The sequence below is a fragment of the Cyprinodon tularosa genome, unplaced genomic scaffold (genome assembly GCF_016077235.1).
Source record: "Cyprinodon tularosa strain WSP-4 unplaced genomic scaffold, ASM1607723v1 ctg12, whole genome shotgun sequence".
Classification (NCBI taxonomy): domain Eukaryota; kingdom Metazoa; phylum Chordata; class Actinopteri; order Cyprinodontiformes; family Cyprinodontidae; genus Cyprinodon; species Cyprinodon tularosa.
Genome location: NW_024038003.1, coordinates 759,295 through 781,006, shown reverse-complemented (window position 1 = coordinate 781,006; position 21,712 = coordinate 759,295). Strand labels below are relative to the sequence as shown.

Sequence of the window (21,712 nt, the reverse complement as noted above, 5' to 3'; positions counted from 1 at the left end):
ATATATATATATATATATATATATATATATATATATATATATATATATATATATATATATATATATATATATATATATATATATATATATATATATATATATATATATATATATATATATATATATATATATATATATATATATATCCGAAATGATCCCAGTGCCTGCCTATTCTTAATCCAGGGCCTTTGTGATATAACCAAAAGGAAAGATATCACATCTGAAGAACAAATTTTCTATTAAACTATGGAAATCAAAGTGTTGTCAAATGTTTGTTTGAATTCTTTTTCTCTACTGGCCTGCAAAACCCTGATAACAGATTCAAGAAGCTTGAGGGAAGGTTTTGTAAAAAAAATTTTATTATAGCTGCATATATATTATTTTTATACTGAGCTTCTCCTGTGTGTTGCGATTCATATCAGAGTCTTCTTTGATCAGTTTTCTAACCCAGATAAAAAATCAAATACTGCAACATTACAATAAAGGAATTGTTTATGGTATTCGATGTGTTAGTCTTTATCTAAAAGAAACCCCGAACTAAACTTCGGATCTAATTATATCTGCTATTTAGGGTCATTCTGACTGTGAACAGAATTGGAGAATATAAGTTGGAATCATTCTTTTACCTTGTGAACTCGTCCTGGATCTAAAGCACAAAAAATAACTTTATTTTTAGTAAATCAATTCTAGATTTAAGATCTTTTAGTCTACTTCGTGTTTCCAAGTAGCTTCTGATCAAGTGAATTCTTGATTGGTATTAGTCTGGTTTTCGGTATGAAGTCACATGATCAAAGCCCTTTAAAAAAGCTTATGAAAAGAATACCTTTTAATGCATAAAAAATAATTTAAGTTCATTTTACTCAGTTAAATTTTTGTTGTGTTTCACATATTCTTCCTAGTCAGTCACTCTCTGATGGAAAGCTGATAGCCAGACTAAAAATTGAGAAAATATGCAGAGCTGTAAGTTTTTTTCCCCCCTGTATTTATATCCTGTCATCACCCCAATGGCAGCTAGGTTAAATGAATTATTCTAAAGAAGGTTTTTGAGCAACCTTTGTAGCTCAGTGAAATTGAATGAAATTATATTTAGCAGCACTCATAGGAAAACCTCCTGATTGAAAATCCCCTACAGCACTTTTAAGATGTTTTAACCATAAATTGACTCTTGTGTTTGTGTGTGTAACTTATTAATTCAGTAATTTAAAGAGATCAAAAGAGAATTCATTTAAAATATTTTGTTATATTTTCATATATATTATTAAAGGAAAAACATGTTCCTGTTTTGAGTTGATATGAAATCTCTTATCAGTTTACATACCAGCTTTACCAGAACAAGAACTAAATAAAACATTTTACAAGAAGGGGATTTTCAACATGGAGCTGGCATGTTCTTCCTGAGCATGCATGGGTTCTCTCTGGGTACTCCCGCTTCCTCCAACAGTCCAAAAACATGACTGTTAGGTTAATTGGGTTCTCTAAATTCTCCGTAGTTTTTAATGTGTGTGTGAATAGTTTAGTGTGTGTGAATATTTGTTTGTCTTGTTTGTCTCTTTGAACTTTAATTCATGTTCACTTCATGTTCAATTCAAATAATTCAAATCTAATTTGCACAGTTTCTATCTTAGTCAGTTAAATAACATGCTGCTGTCATTTTTGCACATCTCGGCTATTTTCAAATATCCATTACTGTAAAAATGTCCATAGCTGTATATTGGTTATTTATTCTCCAGGTTCACGTTTTTTTTATATTGTTAAAACACTTAACAGTATTGGATTTTATTGTTTATTTATCATTTAACTCTTCACTATTATGTTCTTATAAGATGCACATTTGTGGCAATTTTTTTCTATAATCTTTTTGCTGCTGTAAACACCAGAATTTTAATACCAAAACAGAGAGAATACAGGCTATTATTTAAAAAAAATGTCATTATATAAACCTTAAAATGAACTGAACTGGTGACCTGTTCAGACTGTACCCCGTCTCTCGCCCGTTGACAGCTGGAGAAAGGCACCAGCATCCCTAGCAACCCCAGCAGGGATACGCGTGAAGGAAAATAAATGGATAGATGGATGGATTTTAAGTTCTGGGTTTAAATCCCAGCCAGGTTCTGTATGTGGAGACCAAATATTCTCTTTGCACATGTATGGGTTCTGTCAGGGTACTCCAGCTTCTTTCCATTTTTTTTTAAATAAATGTTTGATTGCCCTGTAACATGTAACCTGGATAGAAAGATGGATAGAGCTCACTTAAACTCATGAGAGATTGTTGTATCTCAACAGTGAACAAAATGTTAACCTTATACCAGAATAACAGCAGAAAACAAAGAAAAATAGCCTCAACGCAGCATCTCCTCATAGTTTCCCAATAACCAGCTATCTTTAAAGTTTACCGGTTTTCATTGTTCTGTAATGCTTCCTCCAAAAGCTTTAGGATTTTGTGTAGATAGCAAAAGCTAACATATAGCTTAAAATCTCCCCATTGCTCCCATTGCTTCCTGATCTTATTGCTTTGCTGTTTTCATTTAAAATGTGCATGAAGTCATGCACAGGCAGCTGATTTTTGCTGAGGTTAATTAGGGTTTATTTAAATAGAGCAGTTACATGTGGTGTCCTATCTCTAATAAAAACCGCCTATGTTTGTAAGATCAGGAAGTGGACACATTTTTTAAAACTGTTTACCAGAATTTCGGTGACTCTGATGACTTGTAATATTTCTAAAATCATATAATAGTAAGGCATGAAATTCCACATGAGTAATATATTTAGAATAGATATCATAAGTAAAGGTCATAGGAAAGAAGGAATGTGAAATGTGAAGGAGATGATGAATGCTGTGTGTTTGCTGCTTGACGTCAGAACTGCGTCTGTCTAGCAGGACATCCTGTGTAACTGGTCTCGCCGAGGCTCAGAACCTTTAAAGCAGCTCCCTGTCCCATTTCAGAGGAAAACAAAATGCATGATTCAGGTTAAATATCATCGCTGAGGCCATGAAAGAGAAAAGCAACACCAGGAAGGGAATCCTTAGAGGTACCTCAAATATTTACCTGACATTTACATTGAAGATAAGATCTTGTGTTGAACGATATCTTATCATTCGTTCCTTGTTGATCTTTAAAGGGAAAAAAAAAACATTCTACGCTGGCAAACAAACATGTAGGGTAAGGTATGGGAGAGAAGTGACGCAGGCTATAAAGACAGAGTGATGCTACTGCTGCAGCTATTTTTGGCCACAGCAAGGCATACATTAGCTCCATCTCTCTGCCCTCCCTCGCTTCCTACGTCATGTTTTACTTTGAGCTCTTCTCTCTGCTCTGCATCAAGTGACCTCACTGCTGATAATACCAGATTCTGCAAAATACAAAGTGCTTATTGTGTACCTCCACAGCCAACAACTTAACTTGAAATTATGCAAGACTTAAACATTAAAAATAAAAAAACAGTGTTTAACTGAACAATAAAAACCCCTCAAAATACTGCAGTGTGGCCCAAAAAATTGTTTGATACGGTGCATACAAAAGCTTGGACTAAGTCAAAGGGTAAAACATGAAGTGAAAATGCAAAAGGACAAAAGACATGAAATTCATTGTATAAAAGTGAGCAAAAGAAATGTAATGTCAACAGGAGCATGTACTGAACAAAAAAAGAGAAGGATGGGCCAATAAGTCTGTATTTAACAGCTGCAATATGCAAATAATAACAGCTGGGTTGATGTAAAATGACATATTTTTCAATAAATCAGTCGCACATGGTGCTTCTTTTTTTATACATAAATTAAAATCATATCAAACATAAAAATGCACGGATATGAAAATTTGGGCTGACATGCATTTTTGATATTGATATATCTTTTAATGTTGATGATTTACCAATATCATATGTCCTTAAATCTTGGACTCCATGAAAAAAACAATCACAATATACTGTGACATTTTTGCTCTTAAAGAGACAATCAGACACTAGGGAACAGAAAATCATGAATAAATTGCACATAAATGACTATTGTATCACAAATTATAAAAACAACTTATCTAATTTAACTTATTAATTTTTTTTATTTATTTGTCAGGTTGAATGACAACTCTAGTTTAAAAATTGCATTTTCTGACAGTAATTTCATGGTTTAGGCTTTAACATCAATATAGTCTTGCATGTTGAACAGACACCAATATGTTAGAAAATGACTAACATCTTTCCACGATGAACGTCATCATGGAAGAAGATTCCAGTGGAAGATTAAAAGCGCTAGTAAACTCCCTTTCTGAGCGTTAATGCAGAAGGAACGGTGCTACTCAAAATCTTTTCACCTTGGGCAAAAGTTGAACATTTTTCACCTTTATATACTCACTTTTACTACCAGTTGTTTAGACAGTGAATATTAGCTATTTCGACCAGACAGTTAATAATTATTTTATGCAAGCTGCACACTAATTGAATGACATAGCTTTAAATGAAATTTAATCAGTGTTGTACAATAAAAACAGGATTTAGCTTCTTGTTTTTGCAAGAAAATGTCAATATTAAAAAAATGTATTGTTTTGTATAAAACAAAAAAAAATCCAAACAAATGCATTGCAATGTATTACTTTTTTAGTACTTTTGCAAGGTTTAATAGTAAAAAGCTAAAGGTACAGTTCTCAAAGGTCATCTCAAAGGTTTACAACTGTTTAAGAGGTAAAAATTGGAAAGTTGCAGTACCAGCACATCACCTGTAATATGTAAAGAAGAGAAAATATTGAGACCTAATCTAAAACTGAAATATAATAAAAGTGACATAGATAACTTCAGAGACAGTATATAATTTTTGTGGAGAAAAAAAATATATACTTTTTTTTCATGCGTACACTTTGATTAATCCGGATAATCCCGGAATATCTCAAAGTTTGTAATTTCAGCAAAGACATTTGACATCCTGTTTCTAACGTGGTTATATTGCATCATTTATGAATGGGGAGTAAAAAACAAACATTGGTGGAGCCTCACAGAGACAAAGCTACCTGATTGGATAAGATGTTGCCTTAAAATTGTGTCAGCTTTCACTGATTGGCTGTGAGTTTCGAGGGGCGGGGCGTATTCCTAACAGGGATACGTACGTTTTACTCTTAGCTAAGCGTTGTTTAGGTCACACTCAGGAAGCTGTCACACAGTGCACTGTAATTACATCGTCATTTTCCTGAGTTTTATAACATTTGTTGCGTCGGATGAAGCAATTGGGATGAGAAGTAAACAGATATCGTTTGTTGTTTTGTTTTAGTTATTTTAATCAAGGTTTAATTTTAAAGACCGTCTGCAGCAGCAGCGGAGCTCCTGTAGCTTCACTACTCCTGAGCCTCTAGGCGGTGTTTGGGTGTCCAGCAGGTGGACACCGATGCGTTTGACCGTCACTTCAACAACCGGCTTCCCGGTGGAGCTCAGTGTCCACCGGGGAGAGACTGCCGAGGGTCTGAGGAGGCTGATCTCCCAAAAACTGAGGCTGCAAACAGACAGGATCATAGTGGTTCATAAAGACAGGTAGGGTACAGGATGTGTGGTGGATTTCCATGTTAAGGGGACGTTACACTTAAACTTGCATAACCTGCACATAATGCATAACCTGCATCACATGTTTATACCATTAGGCACCTGACTGCGGGGGCACTGGTGGAGCAGGGAGTGACAGATGGCAGCAGATTGACTCTGGTCCCTGTCATTGAAACTGGTTCAGCGGTAAGTGAACCTCACTGCACGCTCTGACATAAATATAATTAATGTAATCACAGTTTAATACATAGGTTTTTGTTCTGATGCAGAATTCAACTAAAGAGAGGACAGTGATGAACACCTTGGAGAGTTTAACAGAGTCCCAGGTAAGAGTTTGCCTAAGGGGTTTATTTATTTCATGTAAAAACAAAGCGCTAAAGCTAAAAAATAAATTTTATCTGATTCTGACTCTGTGCACTTTGCAGATAATGCTAGTTTGTAATGTCTTTTAGAAACTGTAGAAGTTTCCTAAAGCACCAAAGTTAGTAATTAAGTACCTCTAGGCTTGTTGCTTGGGTCATTTCATTTAATTCATACTTTTTTTTTCAGTTCACTATATTTATAGAGCCATTTTAAAACACATGTCATCTCAAGGTATTCCAGAGACTATCCAATCAGATCATACAGTCAGGTTGGTAGAAGGTTTCTATCAAGGAAAACCAGCTAAATGCATTACGACATTTGACTTGCAGGACACACTCCTCCTGGAGGAGCTTGTGGCGGCCATATTTGCTTGCATTTTGTCATTGACTCTACAGCAACCCCTTGCACCAAGCATACATGTAGCAACAGTGGAGAAAAGAAAACTCCCTTAAAAAAAAAAAAAAAACCTGCAGAACCAGGCCCAGCATGAGAGGCCTCCTGTCAAGGCCAACAGGGGTTCAACGAGACAGAAAACCGAGGCAAATACACAAACGATAGCTCAACAGGTTGCTCTTCCTAGAAAAGAAAAGTTGAGTTCTGAGTCAGTTTACATGTCAAGGGATGAGAGAGCACATACAATTAGTCACAGTAGAAGACGAGTCGAGGAGAGAAACAGGACTACTCTAAAAAAAAAACTGGCCTGACTCCGACATATACAAAGAAAGCTGTTGATGGCTGCAGCCCAGCTGATATTTCTCACCAGGATGGTGTCACAGCCAAATAGGAACAGACCATATGAAGCTACGACTGAGAATCAGATTATTAGTTGAACTGAAAAATATTGCATAATGGTGGAATAGAGATAGATAAAAGCAGAATGATGAAAAGTGTTCCCTATGTCCTCCATAGGCCTAAGCCTATAGCAGCATAAATATAGAATATAGCTCAGGATACCCTGTGCTATTCTGGGTAAGATATGAGAAAGGTACAGCAAAGGCACCACAGTTTACTAGATTGATTTAATGCTCTGATCTGGTGAAGTTATATTATGCATAAATAATGAATATGTAATTGGTTATTTAGATTAGAAGTTTGTCCTTGAATAAGACCATGGGGACTTTGATTTTCAGTTTTTTTAAACTTTCAATGGGGTTATCTGAACAGTTTAAACAATCATTTAGTCTTGGTGATTTTAATTTGATTTCTTGCACTAAAGTAAAAGGAAATGTGAACTATCCTCCTGCTGGAGGATAGTTCCCTTAAATTGGAGTTTTCTTCCCACTGCTACAACATGCTACCACTGGATGAGGAAGTGATGCAAAAACAGTGACTCTCTGCAGTCAGTCTGGCTTAAAGTTTAGCATTTAAGTGAATTCATGATCAATTATCAGTTTAATATATGTTTGAATTGGAAAACTATACCTGCATCATTTTATATTTTTATGTATATAGACCTAATACTGGCAATCCTCTGTCCACTGTTAGGGACCTTACTTTTGTCCTACAAAGTATATCCTCAAGGCTCCCACCTAAAATTTAAAGTAGGTAGGATGAAACTCCTTTCTATCAGTTGTAAATAATCTTAATTTACTATCTGTAGGATCACTGCATGCTACTGATGTTAGTTAAAATAACAAAAACAACCCTAACTGGTTGGGGATTGAAATGACTCCAGGTCATTCTGATAGACGACAGTTTTACAAACATTACTCTTTATTAATAAAACAAATAAGAAAACTGCTGAAATATTCTGTTTCTTCAAATCAACAATCAACTGAATAAGCTGCAAGCCATTGGGGCCATTTTAAGGAAATAATCAGGCTTTCAAAGTAAGATCTGTTGTGAATTGCATCTACAAAGTAAATGGTGTTGGAATAGAGAACTAAATTAAATGCAGTATCCAGCATGGTGTTGATGAGTTAATTCCACAAAGAAAGAATAAAGAAAAAAAACTGGATTTGTTATTTTTCTGGATCCAAAGCTAGATAGATTTTCCTTTTTTCCCCCTTTTTTTATCATATCAGACCTCTATTTGGCATTTATTGTTTTTGTTTGTTTTTTCTCTCTAAATAGGAAGTTTTTCAATTTTTCAGCATTTAGCAGTTTTAGCATGTATCCAAGTTAACATTCATCTTCAACTAAATAATGTTTTAACATTTGGAAGACAAAGTGAAGGATACATTTTTAATTAATCTGCACTTCTTGTAGATAAACGACTTTCTTTCTGGACGCCTGCCTCTAACCCTCAGCCTGGGAGCCGGTGCCCATACAATGTATGTCCAGCTCCAAATGACGCAGAAAGTGAGGGAGCTCCAGGGGAATATGGACTCAATAGTTCAGCCCAGATGCACGCGTCAACCTGCAGAGATGAACAATGTGGACTTGCATGAATCTTCCTCTGATGGATCCTCCATGGGATTCAGCTGCTCAAAGACGTCCTCTCCACCTTTAGTTTCAGCTCATTCTACATCCCTGCTCCAACGCAGCACACACAGACCCAGAACTGACTTCATATCATCCACCAATGCAGCACCTGGCAGCTGCTCATCTGCCTGCACACCTTGTCCCCTTTTGAATCCTACACCTTCCCACAGTCTACCTCATGCAGCTACACCAGTCTGTTCATCCAGACCATCGGGGTCTGAACCAGGACGTCTGAGTCCAGCACCAGCTTCAACCTTTGTAGAGGTCGCTGATGATTATTTTATTCTTCTTATGATTTATTTAGTTAACAGAAATATTTTTTATTCAGATCTTTATATTTTTTCTTTACAGGGCGATGTTCCTGGACAGTTAAAGTCTCCAGGAGCAGTTATTGACAGTGTTACGAGTCATTCTCCAGGTGTCTTCTCTGGAACTTTCTCTGGTAAGTTTTTATTGAGATGTGGTCTTTGAACAAACAGTTCAAAAGTATTTGCACCCCTTAAACTTTTTCTCAGTTCAGGTTAAAAATTCGATACACAAACACAAAGTAGCATCTGTGAAGTGTACGGACATTAAAGTTGCATTCCGTGTTCAGCCTATTTTACTGTGTAACATGGGCGATTCTAGACATGGGCAAGAGGGGCCAGTGCCCCTGTGGAAAGGGTCCTGGCCACTGTTATGGGACTTGTACTAAAGACAATACTAAATTAATGCGATATTATGATATGCACTGGCACGGAAACCATAAGTTATTCGCCACTTGGACCGTTTTATTTATTTATTTTCATTTTATTAATAATCAAAAAAAAATTGTATTTTAGTATTGCTATATTGCATTTGCGAAGTCCTCAGAAGTCTGTTTAGGATCATTAGTAAACAATCCGCATCATTAAGACCAAGGAACACAGTGAACAGGTCAAGGTCCTGACATCAGCCAAACATCTTAAAGAGCGCTTTTCGATCTTTCAAATGAAAATAAAAAGAGTATGCATACCTAAAAGCTTAACAAGACATGGCAGCCAACTAAAGTACGGTAAGAGGCCAGGATGGACCACTTTGCAAACTGGGATTTAATGATGGTCTGTGTCGTTAAACAGTTGCTTTCTTTTGGTTATAAATAACCTGTTAAAGTATTGTTTTCAAAGTTACTCATTTTGATCAAAACGACTTCGTCTGTGAACCACCTGATTAGTAGGAGTTTAAACCCAACAAGCCTTCAGTCAGTTATTGTTTTGAGTTTTTCTCTGCTGACAGTATTATAGAAAAGTCGATCTCAAACAGCGAACCTTACACCAATATTAAGGATCAACCAAATACTTCCATTCCCAGTTCAGATACTCTAGACAACAAAGTATTTGCTAACGTTTAACTAAACTAGGAAATAAACCAAAAGAATAACCAAAAGCTAAGAAACTATGAACAAAATGGAAACAAAAGATGTGTCTGATCAGTGTGATAATGCACATTACAAACAGCACATGGCATGTTTCAAACATCCAGTTTAAAATTCAAAGTAGCGTGGAAATTAGAATACTGTTGTAATAAATATAAGTTTTAAAATAAAAATGTGTTAATGTTCTGACAACTAGTCATCACAAGCAGTGATGGACTACTAAACTGGCGGCTTAAGGCGATTGTCTTACTTTCATCCCATGGCAGACATGATGGTGTCAAACTTGAGATTAATAGCTCATAAAAAAGACAAAGAAAATAGCTGCTTTATTGTTATTTAGAAACCCATCAGTCCCACAACAGCAGCACTAACTGTAGCTCCTGCCTTAGCGAAGCAAAGCTTTTAGCTTTAGCATTAACAGTTTAGACATCTGGGGTCGGGTCGCGGGGGTAGAAACTTCAGTAGGGTGGCCCAGCCACTTGGGCCATCTCCTCCGGGGGAATCCCTCGGCACTCCCATGCCAGCCGAGAAACATAGTCCCTCCAGCGTGTCCTGGGTCTCCCCCTGGGCCTCCTCCCGGTAGGACGTGCCTGGAACATCTCACCAGGGAGACGTCCAGGAGGCATCCTAATCAGATGCCACCTCAACTGGCTCCTCTCGATGTGGAAGAGCAGCGGCTCTACTCTGAGTCCTCCCCGGATGACTGAGCTCCTCACCCTATATCTAAGGGAGAGCCCAGACACACTAATGAGAAAACTCATTTCAGCCGCTTGTATCCGGAATCTCATTCTTTCGGTTATGACCCAAAGCTCATGACCATAGATGAGGGTAGGAATGTAGATCGACTGGTAAATCGAGAGTTTTGCTTTTTGGCTCAGCTCTCTCTTCACCACAACAGACCGGTACAGCGCACGCTTCACAGCAGATGCCAAACCAATCCGCCTATCGATCTCCCGCTCCATCTTCCCCTCATTCGTGAGCAAGACCCCAAGATACTTAAACTCCTCCACTAGGGGAAGTACATCCTCCCCAACCCGGAGAAGGCACTCAACACCTTGGCTGCACCTAGAAATTCTGTCCATAAAAGTTATGAACAGAATCGGTGACAAAGGGCAACCTCGGCGGAATCCAACCCTCACCGGAAACAGTTTAGACAATAGAACATAATTTCATACATGATCTTTAGGAACTATGTGGAGTATTAGGCTCAGTCCTATTCCTCTCACTTGGCTCTCACATTCCAGTGAGCTCCCTCCACAGTGAAGTCCACTCAACGAGTGAAGTGCAAGTGAAGATTTTCTCCATAACAAACGGGACACCACTAGCTGCAAAATTACGGCTTCCAGGGCACAGGGTGGAAAGTTTAACGAGGCAAACAAAAATAAAATTATTGTTATTTCAATTGAAACATTCAAGAGTCAAGACTTTCTCTCAATACCCAGACAAAAAATTTTACTATCACTCCAATGAACGGTGGAGGATGTCATGGTGCAGGATGTTGGATGGTCAGGTATGATAAAGAAAGAAGACATAGCGTGGACAGTGAGTGGGGTTGAAGCTTCTGAGCCGTGTCTTATTCAGGCATTGAAAAAATGCTTAAGGGATTCAGATTTTTTTTCTTCAGGAGCTCAGAAAGACAGATTCAAGCGACTTGGCTAGTTTTTAGTCAGGGGAAATCTCATAGAGGGTGCAAACTTAGAATCCTGGTACTGGTTATAGAGGAAAACCAGAGAGACCAATTGAAATACTTAATATTTTTGTAAGAAACAACTTATACATTAAAAATGACATAGTTCTGAAACATTTTCATATCAAAGAGGAAGAGAGCGGCTGTCCAACAAAGTTTGAGGCTCTGTGATGTGAGGGGTTGATTTAAGCAGTGAAACTCTTCCTTCCTTGGAGCTGTGCATGAGGAGAGGTGTATTATGGGATGCCTTTTCAGTCTGTTTCTTTAGTTTTCTTACTAAGTCTCCTTTGTTCCTCATAGAGTTTGGCACACCAACACAGGAAATACAGATGAATGTTTTGAAAATTCAACTTAAAAGATACAAATAAGCAAAAAATAGCTCGGCATAACCCATAGTTATGCAGGAAGAAGCATCATACTATAAACACATTTTAACCTCTTTGCATAAGATTCTGAAAGCTGGTCAGGGTGATGGAGCACTTTTTTAATGCTTTTTTAAAAAAAAATTAATTATTAAAACACTAGGAAGAAACACAACTTTACTTTTCCTTTCAGTGTTCCAATACTTATTTTGATCTGATCTATCAGATTAGACCTAATTAGATTTATGTGTAGGTTACAATGTGAGGAAATATGTAAAATTCTGGATCGTTTATAAAAACACTTTATATTTTCTTTTAAATCTAATCAAATTAAACATACACTGCTATAAAAATAAGGTGAATGTATTTGTGACCTAATGTCAAAGAATCAAGGCAAAAGATTATTATTATTTAGCTCTTCTGTTGGATTTACTGTATTTTTCACTCTATTGGTGTTTTGCTTCATATTTTCCAAATGTTCAATCCCATCAGGGACCCTGGGCCCCTGCAGACACGGAGGCATCAGTCATCCCCGTCGTGGCATTGCCATCATTCTCCAAATCCTTAACGACCTGCTCAGAGCTGCATGTCACCACCAGGGGGCGCTGCTCCCTCCTTTATGTCATCTCTGCACTGCCTCAAAGCTTCCAGGCAGCCATCTCACTGCAGAGGAACCATGCAAGCAAACAAACACACCTCCTATAAGCCAAAGCACGGAACGCAGCGGTAAATAACATACTATTACTATAAGAGGATCTTTTTTTTATATTCAATTGAACATTCCAATCCTTTTTAAGCAGCACTAAATCAAACATATTATCCTAAGTCATTTAAAGTGCACCAAATAAATCCACAATAGATCTACCACCAGTTTGCATTTATTCCAGTTAATTTTTAAGCAGTCCAATTACGTATCTAAATGCAGATTTAAGTGCATACCATCAAGTATGATCTATTACCACAAAATATTTAGGTTGTCAGATTTCATAAAGACATATATAACAAAGTTGGATTTGCAGAATGAACTCCCAGTTAAATCTGAGTGATATATGCTCTAAATGATCAGAATCTTTGGGCTGTGCAAGTTTCCTCTTTATGAAAGTGCAAATAATGCTACACTGAACATTAGCTGCTGTAAATAGAAGCTTCCTTCTGCATATTGTGTAAGATGTTTTTTCTTCTCTCTCCAGCAGGGGATGAGAGTCATATGCTGCACACCTCTGAAGAGGAGAATAAAACGTTGCATTCTAAGATGGAGCGCCTTCAGCTTGTGATGCATCAGAGGCGGCGCCGCAGGGAGATACGTAGGCGTCTGTTGGTCCATGGAGCCCCTGGGCAAAACCAGCATAGGCACCACCGTTCCTAGTGTTCTGCACTAAAGAAATCCACTCACTGTGACTTCTTGTTGTGTCTCATAGAGTGGCAGAGAGCATTCCATTTTATGCAGTACTGTACATTAAACCACACAGGGGTCTGTGTTTACATTGAGGCATCTGTTGAGCTACTTCACATAAACAAAAGGGGTTGAAACCAGTTTTTTTTTTTTTTTTTTTTACTTAGCATGAATGTTGATGGCTCTTATTGTAGCATATAACATGACAAAAGGCTGATTGTTTTTCTCTGAGGGCTGCTGTTGAAGAGGGTTTCTGCACTCAGATTATTTGTTTAAGCTGTATGGGCCTTTGGGGCTTGTTATTAACTCTTATTACCAACATGTAAGAGGCAGCAAATCAGCGATGGAAATGTTTCAGGACTAAATCTGTTGAGTCATGAGTTGTGCCTTACAACAACATGCAGTATTTCAATTCCTCCATCACCAGTAACAGTATCCTAAGCTCATAAAATATGCACATGCTCCCTTTCTCGTCCTTAAAGGGACAGTTTAGGATTTTTAAAATTGAAGTTCTTTAAAACGTCACAGGTAGTTACTATCTGACCTACTGTCGATAACAATCTTATAAATAAGAATGTGGCCAATAGCTTTGTAATAAAATGTTTAATACCAAGCTCATGTGTGCAGGTTAGAGTTAAAACCAATTACAGTGTTTTAGAGCCTAATTGGAAGAGTAGACATCTTCCAATGTACACTTTGACTCCAGATTCCTCCTGTTCCGTGCCCAGGATGCAAGGAACTTAACTCCAAGCCCCATGCTGATCTGCATATTGGTGTTTGAATGTTTCAGTGTGATTAGGTCAATATGGCTGTGGTGTAAAATGCTCTGAGCTGTCAGCATGACTAGAAGAGTGCTTCATAAATTCAGTCTGTTTATGGTGAAAGTGACCCAGAGGGATAAAGACATTTGAAAATGTTTTTAGATCTTCCAAATAAATATCCACCTAAACAACCTTGCTGTTTTTCAGCACTTCAAATAAGAATCATTGACGTATAATTGTCCTTGCGGTAAATGTCAATATTTTAGTATTTTGCCTTGTAACAACAAAACCTTCAACTTGTATTATCTCCAAAAGTTGTATAGAATCAGGACTATGCATGAGATAATTTGGTGCGCCCTTCTGTTTCAAATAACTTGAGATTAGGTATCAACCTCCTTGAAAATAAGCTGTTTGTTTGATTTCAATGGTTCTATTCCTATCTCTCTTTTTAGCCAATTAAATCACAAGTAAGCTAAAAACCATGAAAAAGCATAAATGTTATGATCTTGGTCTTGATCTTTTTTGCATTATTTACATATAGTGTACAGTTAAAACCCACTAATAAGAGTTGGATAGAGATGTTCTTTATTATTTGACAAGTATAAAGGAGCTTTAGATGTGTCAGTTTTAAAGCAAATAGGACGATAAAAGCATAGAGGTTCACACAAGAAATAAAAAAATAACTAAACTAAAATCAGAATGGGCTGTATGATAAAGGAAAACCCATGTCTCATAAAGAAACAACTGTGAAATTATTGAAAACGCACACTCAAACCAAATATTTTTTTTTCCAGATAAAAAGACAATAGCCCATTGCAGAAAAACTAAAAAAAAGAATGTGGATGGCAGCTTGGATGCTGCTTTTTATTAAAAAAAAAATATGTATTGTATTTTTTAAATGTAATTACCAATCAAATGATATCAGATATCAAAACTGGGTTGCTCAGAGATAATAATCTAATCTACAGCTGGATTATCTGGTCCTGAAGGTGGAAGGTGAAGGCTGCTTTTAAAGTTATACTGTCTCAAAGAAGACATGAAATGAGGATTTAATTTGCAGAAGCTGTTGATCAATGTATTCTTTTCTCTTCACATTAGACACTTACACTTACCAAAAGCTTGGTAAGTTGAAGTTTCATAAAACAGTGTTTGCAAAAACCTTTGGCATATCTTTGAGAATAGATGTATTTTCTAGAAGATATAAGTCAACTTTACTTGGTTTCTCTTAAACTAACCTTAGCTCCAGCCACAGACTCCAGGAAACCTGGACACTGCACACAAGGAAGGCAACATTATGTATTATATTTAAACAGTTTAATCTTCAAATGAAACCTCAACTTTAAGATCCTGAAATATTCCTCAATCTAGGTAAATTTCTGTTTGTATCTGTGCCTCAATGCTGAGATTTCTGTTACATTTTTTAATGTGATCGGCAGAGTCTGAACCCTGATTTGTCTCCTTTGTCACTGTTTTTTTTTTTTTATGCAATGTCAATATTTAGCTAATTGTTAGGTTCTGAGGAGGTAACCTTAAAAAATATGATATTTGTCTGTAATATACCTCATTCATGTCCGTTTGAGCGTGTGCCTCTTAAAACCAACATCTATAAGCAATGTATTGCCTTTTCATGATTGTAGAAATGTGAATTCTCTGCAGAGAATGGTCCCTTGAAAGTTGATCTCCATTACCAAAAAAAAAAAAAAAAGAATGTGAAGAAATATAAGCAGTTTGAAACCTTCATTTGTTTATAGATTATTTGCTATACAGGGCTTCAATAATGCATGTTAAGACAGGTATAATTGACTGGTATGTTTTTCTACTAAATTTGTGATAATATAAGAGCAAAGAAAAAAGTGGGTTGGTATGTTTTCTTATTATAATGCTTAGTTTCTTAGTATGGCTAAGCATTCATAAATATGGGGCATTTGTGAGCCTTTTCAGCTCTTCTCTTTGTGTTGGAAAGAAAAACAACATCCATTTCCTCCTGCATTCTCCGCCATGCTCCTCCTCCTCCTCTGTGCTGCAGAGAGAGGCTCCCATCCCCCGCACCATTTGTCCCATCCCCCTCCTTTTGGTGAAAACACAAATCTTCTTTTGTGACATGCAAACAGAGTCTGAGCCTTCATAATAATTCAAAGCATCTCCCCTCTGCAGATGTTAATACAATCAATTTTGTCTCCAAATTCTTTTGTAATGAAGCTCCCATATCTAAACATCGGTTTCATTCTCAGCTCTCTGCAGTGGAGCGGAAGCAAAAGCACCACCTCTGCTTTTAACAGAGAAGAGAAACGACTGAATTCCTGCTATTCAGGGTTGTTCGTGAAACCGCCCAGTTTTTTCCTCTGAGGTTGCCTCAAGGCAATGAACAGCACCAGTTCAGAGCTGCAGTGAGAATGCTGATGGCGTCGATGGAGCAGACTGGCAGCAGTGAGAAGAGCTGCAACATGCTCCTAATAATAAAGCACATAGTTATGGTTAAAATGTCGGTCTGGGATTTATTTGGTATTAAGAGAATCAGAGGTGACTTCATGCTCTTAAAAATCCAAACAAACCCCAATGATAGATCCTCACATGATGGCTGCATTTGTTAAACCTGAGAAAGACCTGGTTTCAGGTAAAGAGATTAAAAGCTGAAAGGAGTAATCCAAATGAGAGCAAATGTACTGCATTTGAAAGGCTGCAGTGATAAGAAAGAACTGGATTCAATCAGAAAGCCGAAACAGCTTTGTTACAAACCAACGGCTCTATTTGAAAGTTCAATTTCCTCAAAGGTGTTTTAGAAAGCAACTGCACGTCTGTTGAATACCAACATGTGGCTGATGACCCCCCATCTGTTTTATTGTTCAACCTCCCCCCATGACTTGTCTTTTCTACCACTGCTGAAAGGCAGAGCTGAACCTCCTGGGGACTCCTTTACATATTGAAACAATGAAAACCCTGAAACTGCAGACAGATAAGAAATTTACTAACGATAGAGGAAAAAAGTCACCTGCATGTGATCTGCAGATCATTTCATTATCCTATACAGTACCTTAAAGAAATATTCACATATTATTCTGAAAAACTACAGCTCTTTTTTCATCCAAACATTTTAAAGGATTTATGCACAATTGTTAGAGTTCAGAGAATAAACCCTGGTTTCTAATTGCTTGTGTTAAGCCTGATTTAATCTAGGTGCAGACTCTTTCTTTTTCTTTAGTAAACAGAATCCATCTGCGTGTGATTTAGTTTTATCAGTATCAGTACCACCTTTTACATTTATTTTCTGTTTGTCTTTAGATTTATACAATTCCAGTGTCCAACATTTTGAAAACTATTCACACTGTGAGATATTAGTGTATTTGTAAGGCTCTGGCACTCAATCTGAGGCAGCTGAGGTCCTCCTCACAAACCATCACCATGCTGTTTTTTGTTTACTGCTCCTCTTGTGTCTATGCAGGTTATTCACATAGGCTACAGCTTGTATGATACATTTTATCTCTGAAAACTAGAAGATTAAACAACAACAGTGATTAAACAGTATAAGGGCTTGTTTTAATAAGGTTTAAACAAAAAATAAAAAATACTTTGTCATGGAGATATTTGGATAAACACTTTTAGCTTTAGAGAGTATGATAGAGTTCTACTTTAAGCATTTCTATATCATGCCACGTGTGGTACTGAAAGATAATACTTCTACTCAGGATTCATAGATCGGGTATAAAACACAAGGAACTCCATGACTAATTACCGAAGGAGAACCCAAGAGAAATAGTACAAAGGAGAAAAGCAGAAAGAATTCGATACTACAGTCTGTCATGAAGAGGAATCGACATTTCTCATACTGTAAAAAGAAGAAAGCGCGCAAATTATATGTGAAACGATATGCTAAAAATATATATCATACGCATACATGAGTCGTGATGCACCCCACTACATATTTCCTAATGGATATCCAACATATAAAGGCAAAGGACTTATATCTGCTATAAACGATTAAAAAAACTATCAATGTAAGGTCTAAAAAATGGAGGGAACGTGCAGAAGGAGCAAGCAGTAATGGCGGCCAACCCCGTCCCCTGAAAATAGGTTAAAATGATTAAATGACAGTAATAATGGCATTAAACGGGTTATTCTTTGTGCATATCGAGAGGAAATAGATTCGGTGTTAAAGTTGCTGTTTTATTTCTCACTTAAATGTGTAGAGAGATCTTGTTTCGTAATCGAAACTGAGTGTTTCCGTGAACATATGCTTGTTTTTCAGCCTTTATTGATAGTTGTTCGTTGCGCAGAACAGGAGGTGGCTGTAGAGTCAGAGTTCTGACGAATAGGAGAAGAAGCGCTCTGAGCGGAGGGTATAAAAAGGAGCGCCCCTTCTTACTCGTTCTCATTCGACTTTCATCAGCACGACCAGCTGTTTCCCAGTTATCCTCGAAAGAGAAAAAGGTAATTTTTATTTTATCTTATAAATTTACTGTTGTGACAAATGCAGCATTCCCTCCTCTTTTTTCATTTTGTTTTGCACATTTTAAAATAGTTTGCTCTGATTTTTCTCTAAACGAATTGCTAAAATTAAATTAACAAGTTAAATTATTTTTTAAGCTTTCCTGAAGCGATCCTTTAAAAGTGGGTCACGCCACTATTAACCTGCTTTTTTTAATTGGGTCACTTATGTAACTTGGAAAGTAGGGCATCGTGTTGCAGTTAAGTAGGTCACCGAGACAAAAGAAAACGTGCCCGATGTTACAAAATGGCGACGGGGAAAGGGGGGGGGCTTTCCATCAAATTGATGGTCATCATTTTTGATTTGGAAATGGATAATACTCGACGGTGGTATTCAAATAAACTTATTTTAATTTAGGTTTTGAAAATTCACCTTTTTTATTCTTTACAAAATGCGTGCTTTGTCTCCGCCCGAAAGTGCGCAATAACCGGGCGCCATTTTGTAACTGCCACCATGACCTACTTTCCAATGGAACTGCGTCATCCTGCCTACTGCTTAGCCAGGGCGGGGCGCTTTTATTTATTTTTTTCTTTCGCATTTCACGCTATGTTATATTATTTCTAATTATCGTTTTTCAACTATTTTAAGTAAATGTATATATTTCTCTTTTTTTTTAGTTAAATATGTCGGATGAGGGAAAGCTTTTCATCGGAGGTCTGAGCTTCGAGACCAATGAAGATTCTCTGGCTGCAGCTTTTGGCAAATATGGCACAATTGAGAAAGGTAAGGTTATTTTTAATTGAATATGTACTCTGCTTTTTGGTTAAGGATAGGTCATTTAATCTTTTTTTTTCTCCAACTAGTCGATGTTATCAGAGACAAAGAGACCGGCAGATCTCGTGGTTTCGGCTTTGTCAAGTACGACAATGTCGATGATGCCAAGGATGCTCTGGATGCCATGAACGGAAAGGTAATCTTTGTTCACGTTGTGTTGATGTAGTTTGAGGCATTTGAGACTTGAAATCTAATTTTCCTTTTTGTTGCAGACACTTGATGGTCGGGCAATTCGAGTTGATGAGGCAGGAAAGGGTGGCCGCTCCAGAGGAGGGTTCAGCTCCGGTCCACGCGGGGGTAGGTTCAGCGGTGGTTCCCGGGGGAGGGGAGGACGTGGCTTCTCAAGGGGTGAGACTTGAAACATGAGAAGTTACTCTTCTCTAGCTTTATGTTCAGTTTTTTTCTAACATAAATTTGCATGTTTAGGTGGCTACAACAGCGACAGAAGCTACGGTGACAGAAGCTACGGCGACAGAAGCTTTGGCGGCAGTGACAGAAGCTTTGGTGGTGGATACAGAACTGGAGGTGGAGGAGGAGGAGGATATGGTGGTGGATACAGCAGGGAAAGGTAAGTTTTGAGTCGTTTTTTTTTTAATTTATTTTTTTTATAGATGCATATTTTTTAATATGTAAATTAATCTGCCTATTTTTCTCCCTCAGGGGGCAGGGTGGATATGGTGACCGCTCTGGATCCTATCGGGATAGCTATGACAGCTACGGTAAGAATCTTTTTTAGCGTTTAATTGTAGCCATTTTAGGCCGTTAAAAAATTAAGTGATACTGTAGGCTGTAGTTTAATGATGGTGAACACTTAATTTGGAGGAATTGCAAAAATTTCAAGTTTCACTCAGTAATGTTAAGGATGCCTTCCTGGCCCGAATGTTAAAGGCTCATGTGTGCCCCTCAGTTCTGTACCTGAGCCCAAGTTCAAGCCTCATTGCATACAGTTGCCTGTCTTTGCTGGCCCGTTCCACACTGAAGGAGACTGGTGGAGACGTTTGAGCTCTTAACGCAAATGAGAAATGCTACCTTCAAATGCTGCTCACTTCTCAACTGATGGAGCCCTTTGAGCAAAAAAAGAGGGAGGGTGATGAGACTAGATCTAAGGGGGAATGGATATTGTGAAAAAAGCAGTGTCAACATTCAGTGTCTTTACCTGTGCCCACTTCTTATCCTCCAGCAACACACGAGTAAAGCTCCCTGATTCAAGATCATCACTTGGCTGGCCGTATTTGAAAGCTGTGCTCCTCAAGGAAAAACATGTCCACGTGTAATATGTAGTTCTGTTGTAGTAGCTTGGCATCTGAAGTAAATGTAGCCACGAGTTTTGGTCAATGCTCAACCATGTTACAGATTGAAATTCAGTACTCTTGCTCAATTGGCTACTCCTAACGTTCAAGGCTTTTTGTATAAAATCTACTGTACAGCCCCCTTTAAAATGGGGATAAAGCAGCTATCCACATTGCTTTTTTTGTCGATCAGTTAATCAGCTATTTTTTTTTTCGTCCAGCACTTTAAAGTGTTTTTGTTTTTATAAAATCTTAATGGGGCTTTTTGTTTTCCTTGTTGATAAACTGACCTACCTCCTACCAAATCTTAAAACTGAGGAATAAATGGCATACTCAGATTAACCTTTGGGGGATTTTATTGTTAAATTTCTTAAACTATTGAGAACCTAGCTTACCCAAGGCTCATTTTGTGTTCAATCTCCCAAAAGAGTGAATTCCTGGTGAACTACACATCCGAAGTGGCCAGCTGTTCATGAAGTTGCAAAATGCAGCATGCTACAGTCTGCCCCAGGTATCTTCTGTGCTCTGCTCAACATCTGCATCTTAATGTGCTGTAAATGGACTCTCTTGTTTAAAGTGATCAGAAAATGTAACTTCGTTACCAGAGTAACCGAACGGGAACAGTTTTTTGTACTTTATGTTCTTTGTATGATCCAAGAATTTTTTTTCCTTTGTCAGTTTGGCTTCATGGAGCCTATTAAAACAAAATGTGAAATGATCCTGATTCCGTTGCCTCTTCAAAATGATCACATGGGAATGTTAAGGTGGTGGCTAACTCAATGCTGCGTGGAAACTGTTTATTCTTTTTCTCTAACATCACTCATAGACCAGTTGCTAAAGGGCACATGAATTGGCTTTCTCTTTTAATGGTTAACTTCATACAGCTACTTAATTTCCATAAAGTTATTAGGCAAATTTTCTTTGGTCCAGTGCCTCCTGTACATGTTAAAGAGGAATTGAAATCCTAACTTTTGAGTCCAAACTTCTAGTGAAGTTTGGATTGAAAGTGATAAAAGTTTTCAAGCCGTCAGCTGGTGTCCTGTCAATGCTTCAGTATGTTCCAAGACCTCAGCTCCTTCAAAAACCTACAAGTCCTTGGAGAGAAGTGTTGCGCCTGCCAACAAGTGCTCAAAGATGAAAAGCTGCTCTTGCCTATATCAAATATGAAGAAAGTAGGCCAATGCACGTGAGGTAAAAATCTCCTTTTGCTTTGCTCACATCCTTGAAAAGCAGTTCTCATTGTTTCCATGAATACCTACAGTT

At 37.5% G+C, this 21,712-nt stretch overlaps 2 protein-coding genes across 5 annotated transcripts; both read left to right on the top strand.

Moving 5' to 3' along the window:
- Positions 1–2,897: 2,897 nt before the first annotated feature.
- LOC119773241 (midnolin-B-like) lies at positions 2,898–13,194 on the top strand. Of its 3 annotated transcripts, none has more exons than XM_038270166.1 (7): positions 2,898–3,030; positions 5,619–5,706; positions 5,790–5,846; positions 8,092–8,571; positions 8,659–8,749; positions 12,242–12,475; positions 12,940–13,194. In XM_038270166.1, exons 3-7 carry the CDS (start codon positions 5,814–5,816, stop codon positions 13,113–13,115), a joined length of 1,014 nt encoding a protein of 337 aa, XP_038126094.1. In that variant the 5' UTR covers positions 2,898–3,030; positions 5,619–5,706; positions 5,790–5,813; the 3' UTR covers positions 13,116–13,194. The 3 variants fall into 3 exon arrangements, with proteins under 3 accessions (XP_038126094.1, XP_038126085.1, XP_038126080.1); XM_038270157.1 differs by lacking the exon at positions 2,898–3,030 and adding an exon at positions 4,970–5,511 and having other exon boundaries at positions 12,943–13,194; XM_038270152.1 differs by lacking the exon at positions 2,898–3,030 and adding an exon at positions 4,980–5,511.
- A 1,722-nt stretch (positions 13,195–14,916) lies between these two features.
- Positions 14,917–21,167, top strand: cirbpa (cold inducible RNA binding protein a). Of its 2 annotated transcripts, none has more exons than XM_038270140.1 (7): positions 14,917–14,925; positions 19,004–19,109; positions 19,190–19,296; positions 19,373–19,457; positions 19,587–19,728; positions 19,821–19,879; positions 20,341–21,167. In XM_038270140.1, exons 2-7 carry the CDS (start codon positions 19,010–19,012, stop codon positions 20,352–20,354), a joined length of 507 nt encoding a protein of 168 aa, XP_038126068.1. In that variant the 5' UTR covers positions 14,917–14,925; positions 19,004–19,009; the 3' UTR covers positions 20,355–21,167. The 2 variants fall into 2 exon arrangements, with proteins under 2 accessions (XP_038126068.1, XP_038126059.1); XM_038270131.1 differs by having other exon boundaries at positions 19,373–19,508.
- Positions 21,168–21,712: the final 545 nt, after the last annotated feature.

What these genes read in the sequence shown, in the direction of transcription:
- LOC119773241 (XM_038270152.1), top strand. Translation starts at nt 5,369, where the DNA reads ATGCGTTTGACCGTCACTTCAACAACCGGCTTCCCGGTGGAGCTCAGT. An exon ending in AGAGTTTAACAGAGTCCCAG is followed by an intron (nt 5,847 to 8,091) that starts GTAAGAGTTTGC and finishes CACTTCTTGTAG; the next exon opens with ATAAACGACTTTCTTTCTGG. An exon ending in CCAAAGCACGGAACGCAGCG is followed by an intron (nt 12,476 to 12,939) that starts GTAAATAACATA and finishes TTCTCTCTCCAG; the next exon opens with CAGGGGATGAGAGTCATATG.
- cirbpa (XM_038270131.1), top strand. Translation starts at nt 19,010, where the DNA reads ATGTCGGATGAGGGAAAGCTTTTCATCGGAGGTCTGAGCTTCGAGACC. An exon ending in TGGATGCCATGAACGGAAAG is followed by an intron (nt 19,297 to 19,372) that starts GTAATCTTTGTT and finishes TTTTTGTTGCAG; the next exon opens with ACACTTGATGGTCGGGCAAT. An exon ending in AGGACGTGGCTTCTCAAGGG is followed by an intron (nt 19,509 to 19,586) that starts GTGAGACTTGAA and finishes TTGCATGTTTAG; the next exon opens with GTGGCTACAACAGCGACAGA.